This window comes from Cucumis sativus, chromosome 3 (genome assembly GCF_000004075.3).
Source record: "Cucumis sativus cultivar 9930 chromosome 3, Cucumber_9930_V3, whole genome shotgun sequence".
NCBI classification, from domain to species: Eukaryota; Viridiplantae; Streptophyta; class Magnoliopsida; order Cucurbitales; family Cucurbitaceae; genus Cucumis; species Cucumis sativus.
The window spans coordinates 37,683,751-37,704,066 of record NC_026657.2 but is presented as its reverse complement, the minus strand read 5'-3'; the positions used below and the strand labels follow the sequence as shown (position 1 = coordinate 37,704,066).

At 29.1% G+C, this 20,316-nt stretch overlaps 3 protein-coding genes across 4 annotated transcripts; 2 read left to right on the top strand and 1 right to left on the bottom strand.

Annotated features, from left to right (window-relative positions):
- The first annotated feature begins 3,228 nt into the window (after positions 1-3,228).
- LOC101220177 (24-methylenesterol C-methyltransferase 2) lies at positions 3,229-4,762 on the top strand. The gene has a single exon (XM_004136435.3). The coding sequence runs from the start codon at positions 3,281-3,283 to the stop codon at positions 4,361-4,363; it is 1,083 nt and encodes a 360-aa protein (XP_004136483.1). The 5' UTR covers positions 3,229-3,280; the 3' UTR covers positions 4,364-4,762.
- Positions 4,763-11,318: 6,556 nt separating this feature from the next.
- LOC101220415 (uncharacterized protein At1g76070) lies at positions 11,319-12,420 on the bottom strand. Its single transcript, XM_011654158.2, has one exon. It carries the CDS (start codon positions 12,305-12,307, stop codon positions 11,630-11,632), a length of 678 nt encoding a protein of 225 aa, XP_011652460.1. The 5' UTR covers positions 12,308-12,420; the 3' UTR covers positions 11,319-11,629.
- Positions 12,421-19,254: 6,834 nt separating this feature from the next.
- Positions 19,255-20,154, top strand: LOC101211729 (LYR motif-containing protein 2). Of its 2 annotated transcripts, none has more exons than XM_011654156.2 (3): positions 19,255-19,414; positions 19,595-19,710; positions 19,797-20,154. In XM_011654156.2, the coding sequence occupies exons 2-3, from the start codon at positions 19,605-19,607 to the stop codon at positions 19,934-19,936; spliced, it is 246 nt and encodes an 81-aa protein (XP_011652458.1). In that variant the 5' UTR covers positions 19,255-19,414; positions 19,595-19,604; the 3' UTR covers positions 19,937-20,154. The 2 variants fall into 2 exon arrangements, with proteins under 2 accessions (XP_011652458.1, XP_004136367.1); XM_004136319.3 differs by having other exon boundaries at positions 19,590-19,710.
- The last annotated feature ends 162 nt before the right edge of the window (positions 20,155-20,316 follow it).

Sequence of the window (20,316 nt, the reverse complement as noted above, 5' to 3'; positions counted from 1 at the left end):
ATTTCCTCCTAGCACCTCTTGATGATTGTAAATTTTTTCTAGAATTGTAGAATAGGAAAATCGAAAGGTAAGACCTACGTCGATGCTCGCAAGAAGACCCTAGTTTTTCTATATATATAAAAAAAAAAAAAAACAGAGAGAGGTACCCTAAAATGCATATGGATGACAGGAAAAGTCATACTTGAAGCTATGTAGACAAGATGACACTATAAGGAAAAAGGATAGCACGAAAATATCACAACGAAAACGTCGAAGATTGAGTGGGAGATGGTGTCACGTCCCGCGAAATGACACCAATTTTTGCACCAAAAGGTTCCATGCCCATGCATTTGTTAGTATAGAAATATGCATTTGTTATGGTTTACTATGAGATGAGAAAATACATTTAATATAATATTTTCTTATTTTCGATTGGAGAGTGAAAATATATTTAATATAATTTTTCTCTATTTTCATTTGAAGAGAGAAAATGACATTTTATATGATTTTATTTTGCATTTTGTCTTTCATTTTGATTTTTTATATTATGTAAAATATTTATTTGTTTATTTGAAAATATTTAAACATATATATGAAATATATTGTTAAGTATATTTGATATGTACCCAAATATAATTGAATTCACTACAACTTAATATATTTATTGATATATATTTTTCTATTTTCAAAGTTCTTTTAACGATGGAGAGAGAAATTGCATATAATATAATATATTTTTATTTCCAATTGGAGAGTGAAAAGACATTTAATATAAAACATTTTCCTTTTCATTTTCATTTGAAAATAGAAAATCACATTCAATTATTTATTTGAAAATATTTAAGTACATGTAAGTATATTACTAGTACAACATATTTCACGATAAAAATCATCATTTATATAAAATAAACGATTATATATATCACTATATGTTTTTCTTTCATCTTTTTCTTTTATTTTTTTCATGTTCATCTCGTCCAAAACTCATGTTGTCAACTCGATGAATAACTAGTAAAATAATGACATCAAAAGCTTCATCTCGTGCTCAATGCTAGAAGCTTCACCCTATGCTCTATCATTCATCTTTAACCGAAAATGAGAGGAAGAAGAAAGAATAGAGTTTTTAAAGGTCTTCTCTATTTAGAAAATACCATTGATGGGCATGAAACTCTAGAATTGTGCAGGAGTGAGAAAGAATAAAACCATTAAATTTTACTTGTTTTACATTTAGGATTTAGGGTTTAGGTGATTCACATTAAATTGAAACTCAATAAACTCTCTGTTTAAAAAAACAAAAACTTGAAGACATTAATGTAATAGAGATTTCATTTTAACACTCTTTTAACTACAAATCCCTTCAATTTCTTAGGTCAATATTGGGCCAATTCAAATTCATGATGCATGGGCTGGTCAAAGCCCAATTATGAAAAACTTATCAAACACATCATAGAACCACTTCTTAATTAATTGTAGTCAACAAGCACTTAACAACATCGTTTGAGAGTGAATCTATAGTGATTTAATCAATTCTTATCATTCTTAAAATCACTTAATATTTTGAATGAGTATAAAATATACTATGTAAGTGTTTTAGGAAGTGTTTTTGGGAGAGGGAAAGTGTGAGGGGATATAACCCTTTCCACGATTATGTTATCAACCCCTCAATCATTCTTTATTTATAATTAATTCATTTAGGTATAAATACTATTTAATCAATTTTCTTTTCTCATTTATAATTCCTATGCTTACGAGTTTATTTAATTTTTATCTTTTTATTTAAAAAATATAGCATTTTATTAAGTTATGAATTTGGTACAATTACACAAAATTGAAATTTTGATTTCTTCTTTAATCTTGTATTAGACAATTTATTATGATTACAATGCTTGACTCGTATTTTTTTTTTACCCATGCATTATAAAAACTAGAACGATTTGATAAATTAAATATACAAAATTTGTGATTGGAGTTGGAATATGAATTTTTAAAAAATTAATAAGTATTTATCTTGTATCGTGTTCCACGCAATTGACTTTAGTTTATAATTAATTTCTTAGAAACTATTTTGTTTCTTCTTATATCGTTTCATAGAATACCAATTAAAAAACAGGAGTATAATTTATTCGTACGTAAGGATTCAACGTGAAAAATGTTGAAAATGATCTTTGAAGAAATTACTAAAAAATATTTTACAAAAACTAAGATAATTTGGTAAATTAAATAGAGGAATATGGATGTTTGAATTTAGAATAAAAAAATTAGAAAATAATAATAAAAAATAAAATTGAAATCCTTTAAAAATGATCATAATCATTTGTATAATTATGGAAAGAAAAATGAAAGTTGGAGTAGAAGAGAAGTAGTTGAACAAATAAAAACAAATTGGTTTTGGAAATTGGAAAAACGAAGAAACATAATTTTTAAAAAAAGGAGAAATTTGGGGAGAAGCTTCCACGTGATTGCCAAGACATCAAAGTCGGGACACCTTCATCCACGTCACCACTCCAATTTCCAACAAAAATAACAATAATTAATAAAACGCTCCGTTTTCATCGACAATATATTAAAACTTAACCCTAAACCCAACTATGAAACAAACCTCGTGATCTGTCAGTCATCCCCACATGCAATTTTCTTTATTAATATTACATTTCTTTATTTTAGATTTAAATCTCATTGATTCCTTTCTTTTCAATTCTCATTTTTTGTTTCCATTTTAGATATTATTGTGTTACACCAAATGAAAAGAAGATGAAACCAGTAAGCAATAGACATTTATGTTGGTAATTTTCTGAGCTGAATGATAACTAATTGGATTTAGTTCAATTTATTTAATAAAATGGAAGTGTAATAATTAGTTTCAAGGGTTAATTTTTGTTATAATGTAACGTAGTTTAATGAGCATTAATTTGAGAAGAAAATGTGTGTAAAATAAATAATAATAAGTGTAGTTTGATTTTGGTAAAACGTAAAATTAAGTTGCATAAAAAGAGAATTAATAATTTTCTATTTAAAGAAAAATAGTAATGAAAAAAGGAGTGATGCATTAGGGATTTGCTTGGGCCCACTTCCCAATCCCAACCTCCCACTCACTCACTCACTCACTTCTTTCATTACAATACTACGAATTAATAAATATTGTTTTTTTTCGCTGTCAATTTCTAAATAAATAATAAAATTGTTAACGCAGGTGCACCTCACGTGCCTCCACACATTCACACAACATTTAAACACTTTCATTTTCAACCTCTCCTTATTTTCTTCACAAAATAATTCCTCTTCCCTTTCTAACATTTCTCTAATGGATTCTCTCCCCTTCTTCCTCACCGGGACTCTCCTCGCTGCCGGCCTTTACTGGTTCTTCTTCATCTATGGCTCCGCCGAACGCCAAGGCAAGCTTGCTGTCAACCTCTCCGGCGGCTCAATCTCCTCCGAGAAAATCCAAGACAAGTACAAACAATACTGGTCCTTCTTCCGCCGCCCTGAGAAGATTGAAACCACCGAAAAAGTCCCTGATTATGTCGATACCTTTTACAACTTAGTCACTGATATTTACGAGTGGGGTTGGGGCCAATCCTTCCATTTCGCCCGTCCCATTCCTGGAAAAACTTACAAAGAAGCCACCCGTCTCCACGAAGAAATGGTCGCCGATCTAGTCAAAGCCAAACCCGGGGATCGGATCCTCGATGTTGGATGCGGCGTTGGAGGTCCGATGCGGTCCATCGCTGCTTATTCCAAAGCCAATGTTGTCGGAATCACAATCAACGATTACCAAGTCCAACGTGCTAGATTACACAACAGAAAAGCTGGATTAGACTCGCTCTGTGAAGTGGTATGCGGAAATTTCTTAGAAATGCCCTTTTCCGATGAAACCTTCAATGGGGCTTACGCTATTGAAGCGACGTGTCACGCGCCGAAGCTTGAAGATGTATACTCCGAAATCTACAGAGTACTGAAACCGGGTTCCTTATTCGTATCCTTAGAATGGGTTTCGACCGATAAATACGATACCGCAAATCCAGAGCATGTGAAGATTATCGAAGAGATTGCAAGAGGGAATGCTTTGCCAGGGGTTAAATTGTACAGTGACGTTGCGAAATCGGCGAAGAAAGTTGGTTTTGAGGTTTTGAAAGAGGAGGATCTGGCGAAACCGCCGGCGTTGCCGTGGTGGGAGCGGTTGAAAATGGGGCGAGTTGCATACTGGAGGAATCATATACTAGTGACGATCTTGGCAACGTTGAGAATCGCTCCGAAAGGAACTCTGGATGTTCATGAAATGTTGGTGGAAGCAGCTGATTATTTGACTCGAAGCGGCGATGCTGGAATCTTCTCGCCTATGCATTTGATCGTTTGCAGGAAACCGGAATCGCCTAAAACTTGTTAGAAGAGTTCTCTTCTCAAAGGAGCTCTCCGGTACGGCGCCGTTTCCCTTATCCTTTTTTTTTTTTTTTCCTTGTTCATTATTACTATTATTATTTCTCTTGTTTTCGTCTTCGTTGTCGTCTTCGGCTAATATTAGTTTTTTTCTTTTTTCTCTTCATGTAATTGGAATTATTACTTATAAAGAAAAAGAGAAAAAAAATGGTTTTCGTTTCTTTCTTTTTTTTTTTTTTTCGTTTATTATATTTGTAGAATGAAATATAATATTTTAATTCCGTTTGTAGTTTATTGAGTCGCGAGTCGCGAGGTTTTGTCGGGAATAGCGTCCCAGTGTACTTGGCTGCATGCAATTATTATTATCTAAAAAAAGAAAAAAAAAGTAGTAGTAAAGCAATTCCATTTATATGGCAACCTTTTTAAAAATAGCAAATATAACCAAATTTGTTAAAATCTAATGGACTATAGATTAATTATTATTTCTAAAATTACTATAAGATTAAATTCCTAATTGTGTTGTGAGTTGTCGAGAAATATACATAAAAATGACGTTTTACCTAATAGTGAAAAATGATTGTATTTAGTATTTAATTTAAAGTGGAAATGTTGAGTTTTAGAATTGTTGTGAAAGAGAAACACCGTTGAAGAAAAAAACAGAAGAGATATTATCTTTGGAGCTGGAGCCACGTGGGACACCTGTGGTAGGTGAAGAGTGAGCTGTACAAAGATTCTTGAGAATTGGAAAAAAAAAGAAAAGAAAAGGAGAGGATGAGACAGAGAAATTAGCAATGAAAGATCATAATATTGAGGAGTGAGTGAGTAAGATAATGAAGAAAGCCAAGGTTTGCAGTTTGCACATGACTTTAATGAGAAAAGCAGTGTGTGCCTGTTTCTTCATTGGATACCCATTTTTCTATTCGTTTTTGGCTATTTGACACCCAAATTTGGTTGCTTGCTTCTTTCTATCAATTTATATATTATTTTTAACTTTTTCCAAATTTCAACTTATACATACTATCATTTCTAACTCGTTCCAAAAGGAACTGTTTTAATTTATCCTTACAACCCTAACTTCTTAACTATAAAATATAAAAATCTGCAATTACAATGACATTTAAATATAATTAATTTAAAGAAAAAGATGAAGATGAAGATTAAGAATTGAAGAAAGAAAATGGGCAGCGTTTGTTTAATGTCACATTGGCTTTGCGCCCTCAAAGTGGCTTTTACGACTTTTTTTTATAAAAAAAATTGGTTGATTTGATGTCTAAAGTATATAATGAAAAGTGAATATGATAAAGAATAAGAGGTAGCTGTAATTTACATATTCGTCAAACTTCTTTTCTTAAATGTTATGTATATATATTATGGATTTAAATAGAATGTTACAGTAAATTACAGTAAACACAGGATCACGATGTATTGTTGGGAATTCTTTTTTCTTTCTCTCGAGGTGGGCTTGTCATGAAAATGGTTTCATTCTTTCTTTCTTTTTATGTGCATGTATATACTTTGAAGAACAAGACGTGTATCAATTTTCTTGTGTTTCATACCGAAAACATCAATAGAAAAAAAAAAGAGAGAGAAGAAAACACTTGATGGCATTGTGATTTCCATCAATCACGGCTAGTCTCGTGTTAGGGTTTGTGCATAATGTAAGATTATTATATTTTAAAGTCATTACTTACACACTTTTACATCACATAAGTTTAGGAATACTTATAGGTTCAATTTAGTAAGGATATAACTTATTTTTCACAAAATAAATTAATAATGATGCGTTGTTTTAAATAAATAAAAATTGATAATAAATTATTTTAAGAATTTGATTTTTTTAAAGAAAATATTCTTTTATATCTTAACTTTTGTGTCATGATTTAAATTAAATAGTAACACGTGCATATATATTCAAGAATCAATATAAACCATTGTTAAATGATTACTAATTAAATATGGGACTTTAGGTTAGGATACAAAAAATCAACCATTATCATTTACCTTCTCTAATAATTAAAAAAAAAAAAATCATTATTAGCACATTTGCTAAAGATTACCTTAATGAAATTCAAATATTATCTTATAATATATGTTTTAGTTTCACAATGAAATGAACATTCAATCTATAAAAAAAAAAAAAAAACTTATTTGACTTTCTACATACATAACTTAAATAAATAAACCTCTAATTATACGATTGTTTAATTTTTTCTTATAAGAATATCCTATTGTATGATTATCCCTATCTCTACTATATTAAAAAGACCTAATTTCTCTTTCATTTTCCCCCTTAGCTTCCAGTTTTTTACAATTTCCATTTTGCCCTATTATGTTCTTTCGATTCAAACTTTCACACCTCATCAATCAATCTCTTTCACCCAAACCTTTTTGCAAGAAAATATTTCATATCCCATTCTACAATGACAACTCCAACTTGCTTTTGTATTTAAGTCTTTGAAGGAATTTTACTTTAGAAGAAGCTATTTCCAAATTAGTAGAGTTCATGATGGGATAGAAACCCACGTATGACCATAAAATTTATGCCACCGATGATATATGAACGAGAGTCAATTATTCCAAAACGAAAATTTTAAATTGAATTTTAAAAGGATAATTTCATATTCTTTTTTCGTGTAGGTATGAAATGTATATATAAAATATAAGAATTAGAGCATTAAAAAAATCGTATAACTAAAACTTAGGAAAGCGATACATTAGCTTTTTAAAATAAAATTATAAAAATAAACTAAGTAAATTTGTATAAAAGAAAATCGGAGAGTTAAATTTATTCAATGTTATTATTACTTTTCAAATTACAATTTTACATGTATTGTATTGGTTTTTAAAATGTTAAAATATAGTCTTGATTTTTAAATAATTAAAACAAACTTCAAATAATTGAAAACCAAACTAAACATTTATTAATTTAAATAGAACTACGAGAATTTAGAGATTATAGAGGAGAATATATTTGTTTTATTATTTAATTAGTTTCTCTTTTCATAAAATCATATTTTGTTATTCTCGAAGAGTCACTGTAGAATAAAATTTAATCCTTGGTTACATTTATTGATTTTTTGGATAATTTATTTTTGGGCTTATAATGATTTCTTTGGAAGAAATACTTTCAAATTTGATGATCTTCATATAAATGATAAGTGTTAGAACTTGTTGAGATCAACTTTTAGACTTAATGATCTTCAATTGAACGATGAACACTAAACTTGTTGATTAGTTTGAATTGAAGTTTGGCTTGTTATCATCCAGTTGGATTGACAATTAGCTGGTTGATAGAGTTGGATTGACAATTAGCTGGTTGATAGAGTTGGATTGACCTATGAACTTGCTTATCAAGTTGGATCAACCTTTAATTTGTTGATAGCGGGTTGGATTGTTGGTTTGTTGAACGGGTTTAATTGGCATTTGTCATATTGATATTGGTTTAGACCGATTTATATCTCGTTGAAACTGCTTTTATCAACTAATAATTTGTTGATGAACTTGGGTTAGCGATTATTTAATTTGTTGAAAAGTTAGGATCGTCCACTAACTTGTTGATCTTCTTTGATTGATCTTTCAAGTTTTTTACTTCAAAAGCTTACAAAGAGTTTTCAGATCTTTATAAGAGCAACAATTGACTTCTGGAGCTTTACTCTATCATAATTTTAAAGTCTATCTTTTGATCTTCAAAACATATAAAGAGTTTGTTTTCTTTCGATCTTTAAAACTTTTAACCTTTGGAGTTTTAGTTATTAGAATTCCAATTTTTAGTTCTTCCAAACCCATCAAAATGAAAGATAAGAGACTTTTACTTACAAAGCATCTATTCCATGGGCCTCATGAGGGTTTGGGCGTGACTTGTATACGACCCAATCCCAATCCCAACTAAGGACCCGTTCAGATTGACTTAAGAAAAAATGCTTTAAAATATACATTTCTTTAAACACTTCCTATAAAAATAGTTTAAAATTTAAAAACTTACTAATTTTGTTAGATATTTTTATAAGATCATAATTTTGTTTAGTTTATCATGTACTTAATTAATATATTGATGTCTTTTTAAGTCAAGGGTCAAGGCCACAACAAGCCCATGCCCATAGAGTTAAATGAGGCTGAGTGAGCTATGTTTATATATACCAATCAAGAAATAGTTGAGTCGAACTTGGATTGACACCTTGCAATCACAAGCGTTAGAAACGTCTCTGGTTATACCTCCACTTGACCACATCAAAGGAGAGCGTAAATAATTACAAAGGAAAGACTCACTTTTATTTATTTATTTTGAGTTTGGTTGAGACGTGGACAACCACACAAAACAAAGTTTGAGTATTAAGAAGCAAAAAAAACTAAAGATAATGCAGTATACAAATTTGGACACTTTTTATCCTTTTCAAAGGCATGTTTGCTTTTGTCCTTCACATTTAACTTGGGATATATTGTCAAATCAAATATAGTATACCACATTCAATATTTGCAATAATGGAAGTTTTTATATCTAACCCAATTAATTCAAATTTGAATTCCAAATATACTGATAATAATAATAACAAAAAGGAGGGGTTTTGTGTTTGTGATGTCACCTCATGAAATTAATTTAAACAGTTCAATATTCTATATTTGTATGCCATTTTTTTGACCAATTTTGTATGTCATTATTTTTCATATGATTAAGTCAATATATCTCATTTTCACACTATTAGACAGCTTGCAATAATTAAACAATAATCTCTTCTAATCTAACTCGTAAGAAATCAATTTCAAAACATGATAAAACTCTCTTGATGTATTTTGGTCCATTTACTCTCCCTTTTTTTTTTCTTTTTAATTATTTCTTCATTTTTAGTGTTATTCATATTTTTGAAAAGTTAGTTTTTGGTACACACCTTGAAAGTTACAAATTTTTGTTTTTACTCTCATAATTATGATTGGCAATCAATACAAAGTCAATGGAATTTTGGGGGGAATTCTTTTTTTTTTTTTAACAAAAAGAAAAAAAAAATGGTTTCAAAAAATTATTGTTTATCCTTTATAATTAAATAGATTAATTTAATCTTCAATAACATTGCTTACTCAAACTCTTCATTCATTCTAAGTTTCAAAGCTTTCCCTTAAAATAGGCATAGAATGGGTCTTTTAGTAGTTTTTTTTTTTTAAATTCTATCTCTTAAATGAAGAGGCTAACATGACCGTTATCTTATCTATCTGTTGACTTGTGAAAACCCACACAGATTCTCAATCCATTGTGAAGATATCCAAACATTTCATATTCATAATAATTTTAACAATTTTATAAAATAATTAAGTTAGTGAATTATCAAGCAAATAGTTTTAACCAAATTGTGAGCAACACTGTTGAGCAAAGTTAGTGAATGTTAAAATTCTAACCATTGTATATCTATAAGCACAGATAACTCCACGGGGTGAGAAGACCAAGTTTAAAATATGAACCTCTCTTCACCATTAAACCCAACGTTAATTGGCCTTTGATTAAACAACGTTTCACTGCCCTTCGACAAAGAAACATTAAATCCATATCAAACTTAAATCCATATCAAACTTTCTAAACAAGTTTTTGAGAAGTACTCATTTTTAGTGTCAAATTTTTTGTTGTGTATTTTTTAGAAATATTAGTAAAATGTGAATATAATATAATAAATTATAGGAATTTATTTATGTTTATAAACTTTTAACTATTAAATTTAAATGATTAACAAAACATCTTAAATTATTAAAACTTAGGTATGTGTTTCAATATTTCCATCTAAGTTTTTCCTGCTATTATAATTTTTTATTTTAAAATTAATATTAATTTTAAAGTGTTAGACATATTTGTTTCATACGACGTCTAAAATTTAACTAAAACTTTTGAATTAAAATTTAATTAATTAAGACCTTTTAATATAGTTTAGAAGTTTTTGTTCAATATAGTAGTATACAATCTCACTAATAAGAGTATTTCAATAATGATGAGGTGTGAATCATATATTCCACCGTTAAGCAATCATCAATATTTTATATATTAAATTATGTTTGAATTAAATAGAATGAGTTTAATTTATTTAGATTAAATAAATTCAAGCAATATAAAAATCATATCGTGGAATGTTAAATTTTGGATAAGTAACAAATTGTTATGTAATCTCTCAAAATAACGATGAAATTACGTATGTTTATGAAAAATTGAGATCGAGACTAATTAAAATAGTTGATATATGTCCTACATTAAAATAAAAAATATAAGTTAACAAATCTAACTGATCTTTACAATGATGTCACGTACATGTTATCATCATGACCGTTGGAAGAAATAAACTTAATTTCTCTCAAATACTAACTAAGCTTAAGTTCATAGACCAACCAATCTCAAACTCACAAAAATTCATATGATAATTTATAAAAGCAGATAAATTATATGACCCACACACTTAAGTTAAAGAATAATTTTAACTAAGTGTACTTTAAAAAAAGGCGTTTTGAGAAGTGTACGCAATAAGAAGTTAATAATATATATATTAAGGAAGTTCACAAAAGAGGTTAATTGAGATTTTTGGAGATAAGTGTTACTATGCGAAGAAGGGTTTGTCGAGATGATGTTAAGCGAGAGGCTAAGAAACTTTGTGAGAAGATGTAAGAAAACTTCTATAAAATTTATAAGTTAAGTTTAATAAGTTAGGCGATTAAACAAAGCTTGAGGATCTTAAGATGGAGTATTTTGGCATTTAAACACAACAGAAAACTCAAATCAGCCACGTCTCGCATGACTAGTAAAGGTGTCATTAAAGCGGGGTGTGATAGAAGTTTTCTTCATTTGAAAAGTAAAAAAACATTCACTAAATTTACAACAATTTATAGGACTCCCAAAGCACTCGAAACTAATTAATTACACTTCAAAACAAAAGTTCTTAGATACATTCAGACATTGAACAAAGGCGACGAATGATACGATAATACTAGAAATAAAGCCATGCCAACATAAATGAACGTAAATACACAATTTCAACTTTATAGAACACAAGTTTCCCAACCTAAGACGAATACATGTATAACCGAAGTGAAGTACCTAAAATCTATATCAATGGAGAAATTAATATACTTTTGAAGAGTAAATTAGTTGCCAATTAATTTCTTTTTTCTTTTTCTTTAGAGAAAATGAAATTTGCCAACACAAATTTACAAAACTTAACTAGAAACCCATTCTAGATTTGTATTAAAATATTCTTACATTTTCCTCTCTCTTTTGGGGTAAAATTACAAAAAGAAAAGAATACACACAGTATCATTTTTGTTTGACAATGGTTGAGTTGAGTTGAAGAGGTGTTGGGGGAACTACGGTTCTTCTCTTCCATATATTCACTTCTTTTCTCGGTTGAAATGGCCCAACTTCTTCACCAATCCACACCGTTCTCCGCCCCTCTCCCTCCACCTCATCCTCCGGAGCAATCTGTGCTGTCCAATCAAAATTCGCCAAAGCGCCACGTCCACTCGAGAATCTCTTCATCTGATTCAGCCCCGGCGCTCTCTCCGGCAACGGCGGTTTCCCCGACTGAGCCGCAGCCCCCGCGACGTTGGATTTTGCCCTCCCTAGTACTTTCCCACCTGTAAAAATTCTCTTAATCCTCGATGGCGGAAGCCGATTCTTGGACTCAACCGTGGCCGCAGCAGCTGTCTTAGCCATGCCCTTCAACTTCTTCTTGTGCTTGATTTGGCCGATGCAGGACACCTTGGGCGACGTAGGCTCCGGCGTTTCGAAACCGGAGTTATTGGATTTGGTAATTCGCGCTTCCCGTGGTATGATCGAGAAGTTCATGGGACCGGAAAATCCTCGACCGGCGAGGGGTCGAGTTTCCCTACCGGGACTGACGGGTGGGTTGTGGAAATTAACGGCAGAGGCGGCTCTGGGAAGAAATTTCATGAATTTGGATTTTGGATTGGAATGTTTTTCCATGATCATCATTTATGTTTAGATTGAAATGGTTGAGTGGAGGATGTAATTATATATAATGAAAAAAGAGTTGGTTTATTTGGAAATCAGTTGACATTTATTTATGTAAAGAAGGAATTAATAAAGGGTAGTTCCGTCATGGTTGCTTTGGTCAAACGAGAAACGTCTGACCAAGAAAACTTCTCCGGCTAACCCTATTTGGTAATTTTCGATCATTATTATAAACAAAACAACCAAAAAACATTCCTCACCACTTTTATTTCCTTTTTATTTTTCACCCTTCAATAAATCAAATTTTATCCACACTAATAAATCTATTACCAATCATATAATTTTATATTTTATATGCATTCATTCCTTCTTTCCACTTTTTTATATCTATAAATATTTTGATATTATTTTATATTTTTCCCATGGAAGAAATAATAAAAAGCAAGTTTCAACTCACTGTTACTTTCTAACTCCAAATGAGACTAATAATTCTCCACAATTAAGTTGGGGAATTGACAAAAATAGGCCAAAAATGGAGTAGATAAAGACTTTTATGATTGATTGTAAAAAAGTTGACATTTAGGACAAATTGAATGTGAAATGACGAAAATACCCTTATTTCAGATTAAACATTTCAATTTAAGAACCTGCGAGATGTCTGCGAGATGTCTACCAGATGTTTGCGAGATAAAATAATAATAATAATAAATTGCTAACATCCTTTGAAACATCTCTAAAACAACCTTAAATCAACCATAAATCAACTTGATACATTTAAGATGCAAATATATATACATATAACACAATTCATATTCGGATTTAAAAAAAAATAAAACAATTAAAACAATTTATTATTATTATTATTTTATCTCGCAAACATCTGGTAGACATCTGGTAGACATCTCGTAAACATCTCGCAGGTTCTTAAATTGAAATGTTTAACATGAAATGAGGGTATTTTCGTCATTTCACCTCCAATTTGTCCTAAATGTCAACTTTTTTACAATCAATCCTAAAAGTCTTTATCTACCCCATTTTTGGCCTATTTTTGTCAATTCCCCAATTAAGTTTAGACTATATCTTATAATATTTAATTTTAAAATAAATATATATATATATATATATTTAAAAAATATAGCAAAAATTTAAATCTATTCATTTTATTTTTTAATTTCTTATTATTATTAATTACTTAGTTGCATGTAGTTGTCAAAGTTTTGCAATTGGATTATGGATTGGAGAGTTTCCTGTGATGTTTCAAATTTTATTTTCCCCATCTCAGTCATCAAGAAGCCAAAATTGAACGAATTTAATGACAATTTTTTATTTTAATTCAAAACATACCTTTTTTTTATTTTTGTTTCTTGAGAAATTAAATTAAGAAATATTAAATGGGAGAAATGAGTCGATATATGTGATAACGCGGACGATATAAAAAGAAGTGCACTGAAACGACGTGTCGCATGCGCCCCTCAAATGTAACGGCACGTTTTGTTTTTCTTAAATTAAACTAAACTTTAAAACACACTTTTAGTCTATTAAACTTTAATTAAAATAACCATTTCTCTTTTAAATTACCTTTTTCAACAATTTGGTACTTTGAATTTTGCATTTTGTATTTATTTAATCCTCACGTTTACAATTTATTTCTTCAATTTTAGGAGTATTTGAAATACCTTAATTTTAGTTTTTGACGTCTATTTCAAATTTTTTTTATAATAATTTTAAAAAATGTTTTTCTTTTCTAAAAACACTTTCTTTTTTCAAATCATTCAAACGTATTTTTGATCTTCAACATAAATAAAATTATCGAAATTTAATGTCAATTTTTACAATATTATGATATAAACATTGTATTTTATAAAAACATGAAGATTCGGGTTAGTTTATTGATTTAAATTTCCTCGGATTAAATTATTACAAAATAAATAGTTTCTTCCTAATTTTTAATCTAAATTAACTTATTTCTTTGTATATTACATATATATATATATAATAAGAGAAGCCGATTCCAAACATTGTTTGACTGATTGCATTTGTACTCACTCACTTTATCAAATTATATAGTAATTTAATTTGGTTGATGGAAAACCCAAAGAAATCAGAAACTTTTGAATTGGTTTGGTCAATTTGAATCCTATTTGTTAATTTTCATTTTCATTTAATATGGTTATAAGATTTCTTATTTGATTTATTTTGATCTTTCAATCTCATAATTCGTCCCTAGTATGTCATAGTAGTGTGGTGCTTTGTTCTAACATATTTTATTTAATGTCTACGTTGGGAATAAGCACAGCGGGTAGTCTAAAACTAGTGTAAACCTTAGTATAATTAAGTTCTCAAAATTGTATGATATTAAATCTGTCAAAACGCATCAAATTAATTTTTCTGTGTTCTTTTTATATATGGAGTTCAAGAAAGAAGAGAGATTGTTGAATTATAGAATGATTAAATTCATTTTTACCCATAAACTTAAGTTGTTGGATTTATCAGTGATTTAAGAATTCAATAGTTTATTATTGACGTTAGTCATCAAATAGATCTTTTGGTATTTGTTTTAATCTAGAGCGCCTTTATCTCTTATAATTAACGAGACAATGTCTTTTTTCTTTTTGAAGCATACAACTTCTATGCGGCTATTTACTATGGGTTTAAGTTTACTAATCCTATAACAATTTCATGCTCTTACTAAATTTTGTAGACTTAACATAATTCATTCGTTGAAAAAAAAAATCTTACTAGATATGTTGTATATGTTTTCAATAAACGGCAAAGAGGAAAAATCAAATCAAACCCTTAATCCAAAGAGGAAGAGTATTTGATAATTAACATTGAGTTAAGCCGATAAGCATAGACAAAGAGATGAAGAGTTTGTGTCTAAAGAAAATGGTTCAAAGATATCAGAGATTCAACGTTAAGTTATCGTCTTGTCTTGACCTTGAAATGAAAGAGGATGAGAATTTGTGATATAAACTAAACTAAAATATTATTGGTTGATATATAAGATAAGGTATTATTTGGTTGAATTTGTCAAAGAAAAATAATTTATGTTTTTGAAAAAAAATGAATTTTCAACATTGGGTTTATTTTCTTTTAAAATTAAAGTCAGACGCCGGCAGAAATTAAATCACAATCCATTCCCCTTTTTCTTTCTAAGTTCCCATCATCAACTTCCAAACTTTTCCTTTTTTTTTCTTCGTATAAATTTTAGTATTCACTTAGGGTTGCTCTAGGAAAGGCCTAAAAGTTATAAAAAAAACGGGAAAAAGTCAGAGTGGGTAGCTTGATCGAGTTGTGCTCTATTATATATGATGTCGTGCAACATCGAGTTTCGTTAATGACCTTAAGATTACCAAACTTACACGTGACGGCTAGAGAGAGCATTATGAATAATCCTAATTGACGATTCAGAAGATCAAGAGTAAGTTATCTTAAAAGAGAATTCTAAGCTTAATTTTGTAGGTTAGCTAAATTATACACTCTCTGTACTAACATTTTTTAAGTACAAATTGGACGGAGGATTCAAATTATAGATCTTTTGGTCTAACCCTTTTACTGATTATATGTATGATATGTGTATTCTTCTTCATACTACCTATATGATCCCAACCCTTTTTCGTTTAAAAAGAAACAAAATATGGTTCTTTATGCATTTGAAAATTTGATAATGTGAAACTTCGAAAATAATAAAATTGTAATTTTTTAATTTTGCAAACGGTCAAAATTAGAAATTATAAGTTTTTGCCTTTCTAGCTACCGTTATCACTTGAGGTTTATCTATTATATTTCACTATAGTTGGTGTAGTTATAGTTTTCAACTTACAAAAAATAAAATAAAAACTAAGTAAATAAATAAATTCAATTACAATAATTTTTTTCTTGATTTCTTTTACTTTAGAATATTGGATCTAATTCAGCGTTAGTATATGTACTTTTTAAATATTAAATATTAATCTCTATACAACCAATAAATTAAAAAAAAAAACAATCACATTATTTCCTCTTAAAAAAGAATTAACAATATTCTTAGGGTTTAAGGTTGATCATAAAGATACTTATATTTTTATACTTCTATATGGCTTATATCGTTAAGTTATATACTTAGAACTTATTTATTTTGAATTCATTTGTACTCGTGAAACCTTATATATTATATTCGTTTATGTATTTTATAGAAAATCTTACTTTTGTTTATAATAAGATTTTAACAAAAGTCTAAAAGAATTAACAAAAGTCTAAAAGAATTATTATTATTTGTTATATTTATTTTGTTTATACCAACACTCTACTCTTAAAATTTTGAATTTTAACGAAAAATATTTATTAACATTATTATTCATGTGTGTTCTTTTTTAATCATACAAAAAAACCCACTATTGAAATTTGATATTTTTTAAAATAAAATTTTAGTTTTATTTAGAGCATCCCAGATTTTAGTGAAATTTTAAAAAAAGTATTAACGTTATCTTGTGTTTGTTAATTTATTTTGGTCAATTAATACTCTTAAATTTTGATTTTTTTTAAATGGGTAGATTTTATTTTTTTTAAAAAATTATATGAAAAATTTAAGAAAAAAGAAAAAAATACATATTAAAAGAAAAAAAGAAGCAATAAGGATAAATATGTATATGGAAAATTAAAAAAAGAGAAAGAGAAGACATAAAAGTTATATGAAAAAACTAAAAAAAAAAGAAAAAAAAGAAAAAAAAAAAAGAAGCAATAAGTGAGTCTAGGTTGTCGAGTTATTCTTACATCCCTACAATGTACGGGGAGAATTCTATTGAAAAAGGAAAATTTAAAAAAATTGATAAACGGTTGATGAAAATTTTTGTTTTTGTCATTATTACAAAATGCTCACTCAATTGAGGGTTAGCTAGACGACTATATTTGCTAATCTTCATACGCAATTTGTCATCCTAGGCGAGATGGCTATGCGACTCGCTAGAATCTTCATACACATGTTGTCATCTTAAGCGAGATGAGATGTAACAATGATATTATCGTAGTCTCTTTAATACAAAATCTTTGTGATTATTTTGCATCATAAAATAGTCAAAAAAATTTTATTTTTTATATTTAATTTTAACGTTATCCTCCTTAATTACAAACGTTTTCAAAATTAAAATTTCCTATTTATTTACCAATGTCTCTTGTAATTTCTCCCACTGTATAAACACTTTTCATTCTTCACTTTGAAATAAGAGAGAAAAACAAGAAAACCTTCTTTCAAACTAAAGCGTCTATTGAGCGTTTGCATTTCAATTAATTCTAATTAAAGAACGTGACTATTTTATTTTGGGAATGACGAGGCTATACTAATTTGTTTGCACAAAGGAGCAGAGTTGCAAAACGTCTTAAAGGAAGCAAGATTCGCGACTCAACCATTTTTTTATTAACAAGTTTCTATTTTGCCGTAAACATTTTAACTAAGTAAACTGATCTTGAGGTGATTTGAGTAATACGTAATAAGTTCCTGTGAGCTGATTCCTAGGTGTTCTGATCACTACAACAAGCGGTTAGTCTAGGCATTCTGTCTAAACAAGCAAATATTTATTCTACCAAGTGAAAGATAATGTGATTGTACACGTTGTCTGGACGTTATATCTTCTCAACGATTTACTCCTTCAAAGCGATTTACACCAACACGAATGAATTACATTAAAAGCTAGTTGCATTACAAGTCACCAAAAAGATGTACTGCTCCACTGAGAAAATTATATCTATATATTTGGACGACAATCCATGCATGTTACTTTAAAGTTGCCGTAACTCTCTTTTAATTGTTTTGCTACTCTTCAGTTATAATATACATATCATTTTTGTAGTACACCTCGATTGTATACAAACGTCACAATTATGTAAATAAATTGTTTTAAAACAAAAGATAAGAGAAAAATGGATAACTAATCAAATTGACGTGGTTAATTATATTAAACTTGACTTAGTCTCTATCTAATCTTGGTGGTTTAGAAATAGAGTCTCCACCTTTGTTTATAAACGTCTAAAGAGAAAACGAGAAGAGACTTAGTCTCTATCATTTGGTTTAATCTTTTTCTTGATTTATATTTATCGCAATATGTAATGTTACCCACTATTATATTTTCTAATCACTTGCTTCCAAAACCATTTTAAAAACATTTAATTCTATTTGGATTCATAACATTTCCTTACCTAAGGTTTTTCTCAATTTAAATTTAACAATTAATATATGATAGTAGGGTATAATGTTTAGATTAATTATTAACTAGTATTTGATTTAAAATTTAAAATTTTTAAGATTCCATTAGCTGACCATTTTTGTTTTTGTTTCTTTGGTATTTGAAATTACGTCTCTTTTCCCTCTATTTTATAAGGTAATTTTAAAATGGTTAGGAAAAGGCTTTTACAAAATGGAAGAAATGATATAAAATTAATAAGTGAAGAAGAGAAAAAGACAAGTCGGCAAGAAAAGTAGAAAGCCACGTGGCCCACATCCCTCATTTCTTACTTTTTATAAACACATAAAAAAAATTAATTTGGTCAACATTTAGTGGTTAATTGCAAAATATTCATTCTTAAACCATACTGCTTCTTGTCTTCACCCAAGTAATAATAATAAATTTGCATATTGAGTATGGCTTTAATGAGTTCAATTATTGAGTTTCAAAAATTTAGTCATCAATTATGATTTATTAAGTAGAGCTAATAGTTTTTATGTCTATTAATTAATTTAAAACAATTAAGAAAAAAAATAGTTTACTAAGTTTCAGTATTTCTAATCACTTAATTTTACATTTTCTATATATTAAAGAAAAGAAACTAACACTTAGTTTTCACTTTTTGGTCAAGTACCTCATTTTAGTCCTCCATTGGGTTAAAGCCCACTGTTCCTGAGCCCAATAATTAACTTCGGCCCAACAAAAATAGAAGGCCCAGGCCTAAATAATTATTCAGAGGGAGCCCATTATTTAGGAGTCACTCCCCCAATGCCAGGCTACTCAAGATCAAAATCGGTCTTCTGTCGTTGAATCCTCAAAGAAATCGGAACCGAACGAGAGAAATGATTATACCTCCGATTGAATCAAGCATGGAATTCGCTTCACTTTAATCTGCACCATCAGTGTTATCCTCTTCATTTTGATCATTAAGGTAATTTCGTACATTCTCAAAGAAATTTACATTGTGCCCTAGCTTTTTCCTTTTTCGTTTTTACCAATTCATACAACTCTTGAAAGAATTAGTTCGATAATAAATCCTAACCTGCCTATGATTTCTGCGCTGAACTGTTTGGATTTGTGGTTAAAAATGACTGGTTTTGGCATAGGAAAGAGAGATCGCGATGGTTTTCTCCCATGATTTACGTGAATTTATTCTTCGAGCAAGAGTGTTGAAACTGTATAGACAGGGTTTAAGAACAGCTCGGAAAGCGCCTGTTGATGGTCGAGGTAAAGCTGTGTTTATTAATGGGATTTTGTAATGACTTTGTGTTGTGATTATTGAAATTTCATCTAATTGGATTAGATGGTAACAGATGAATTGAGGCATATGATGAGAGAAGAAATGGAGAAGAACAGAAAGTGTAATGATAGACAGAAAATAAGATTTTTGTTGAGCGAAGGAATAGAGCGATTGAAGCGTCTAGATGAGATGTTGGATATGCAAGGCCATTAGATTAGATAGAGAGCAGAGAGCTTTCTTTCTTTCTTTTACTCTGTATCATTTTGGAGTATTTAGAAAATTCATTTTTGGATTCAGCCTTTTGAGTTATTATAATTTCGTACATTTTTCTGATTCTCTTTCTCAGTAATTATTTCTGATTACATACCTTTTTGTATGACATTTAAAGAGAGGGAAAAGAAGAATGTTATGTAACGTTGTTTTTTATGTCAGAGGGGAAGGATATGAGTTTAAAGATTATTTCTAAAATTGATTAATACTCTTAATAACTTAAACTAATCGTTTTATTTTTGGGGTTTTTTTTTTTTCAAAACAAAACTTAGATTAAAGTTAGTTTAATTTTTAAAAGTATATTTTTCTTTATGGAATTTGGG

What these genes read in the sequence shown, in the direction of transcription:
- LOC101220177 (XM_004136435.3), top strand. Translation starts at nt 3,281, where the DNA reads ATGGATTCTCTCCCCTTCTTCCTCACCGGGACTCTCCTCGCTGCCGGC.
- LOC101220415 (XM_011654158.2), bottom strand. Translation starts at nt 12,307, where the DNA reads ATGATGATCATGGAAAAACATTCCAATCCAAAATCCAAATTCATGAAA.
- LOC101211729 (XM_011654156.2), top strand. Translation starts at nt 19,605, where the DNA reads ATGGTTTTCTCCCATGATTTACGTGAATTTATTCTTCGAGCAAGAGTG. An exon ending in AGCGCCTGTTGATGGTCGAG is followed by an intron (nt 19,711 to 19,796) that starts GTAAAGCTGTGT and finishes AGATGGTAACAG; the next exon opens with ATGAATTGAGGCATATGATG.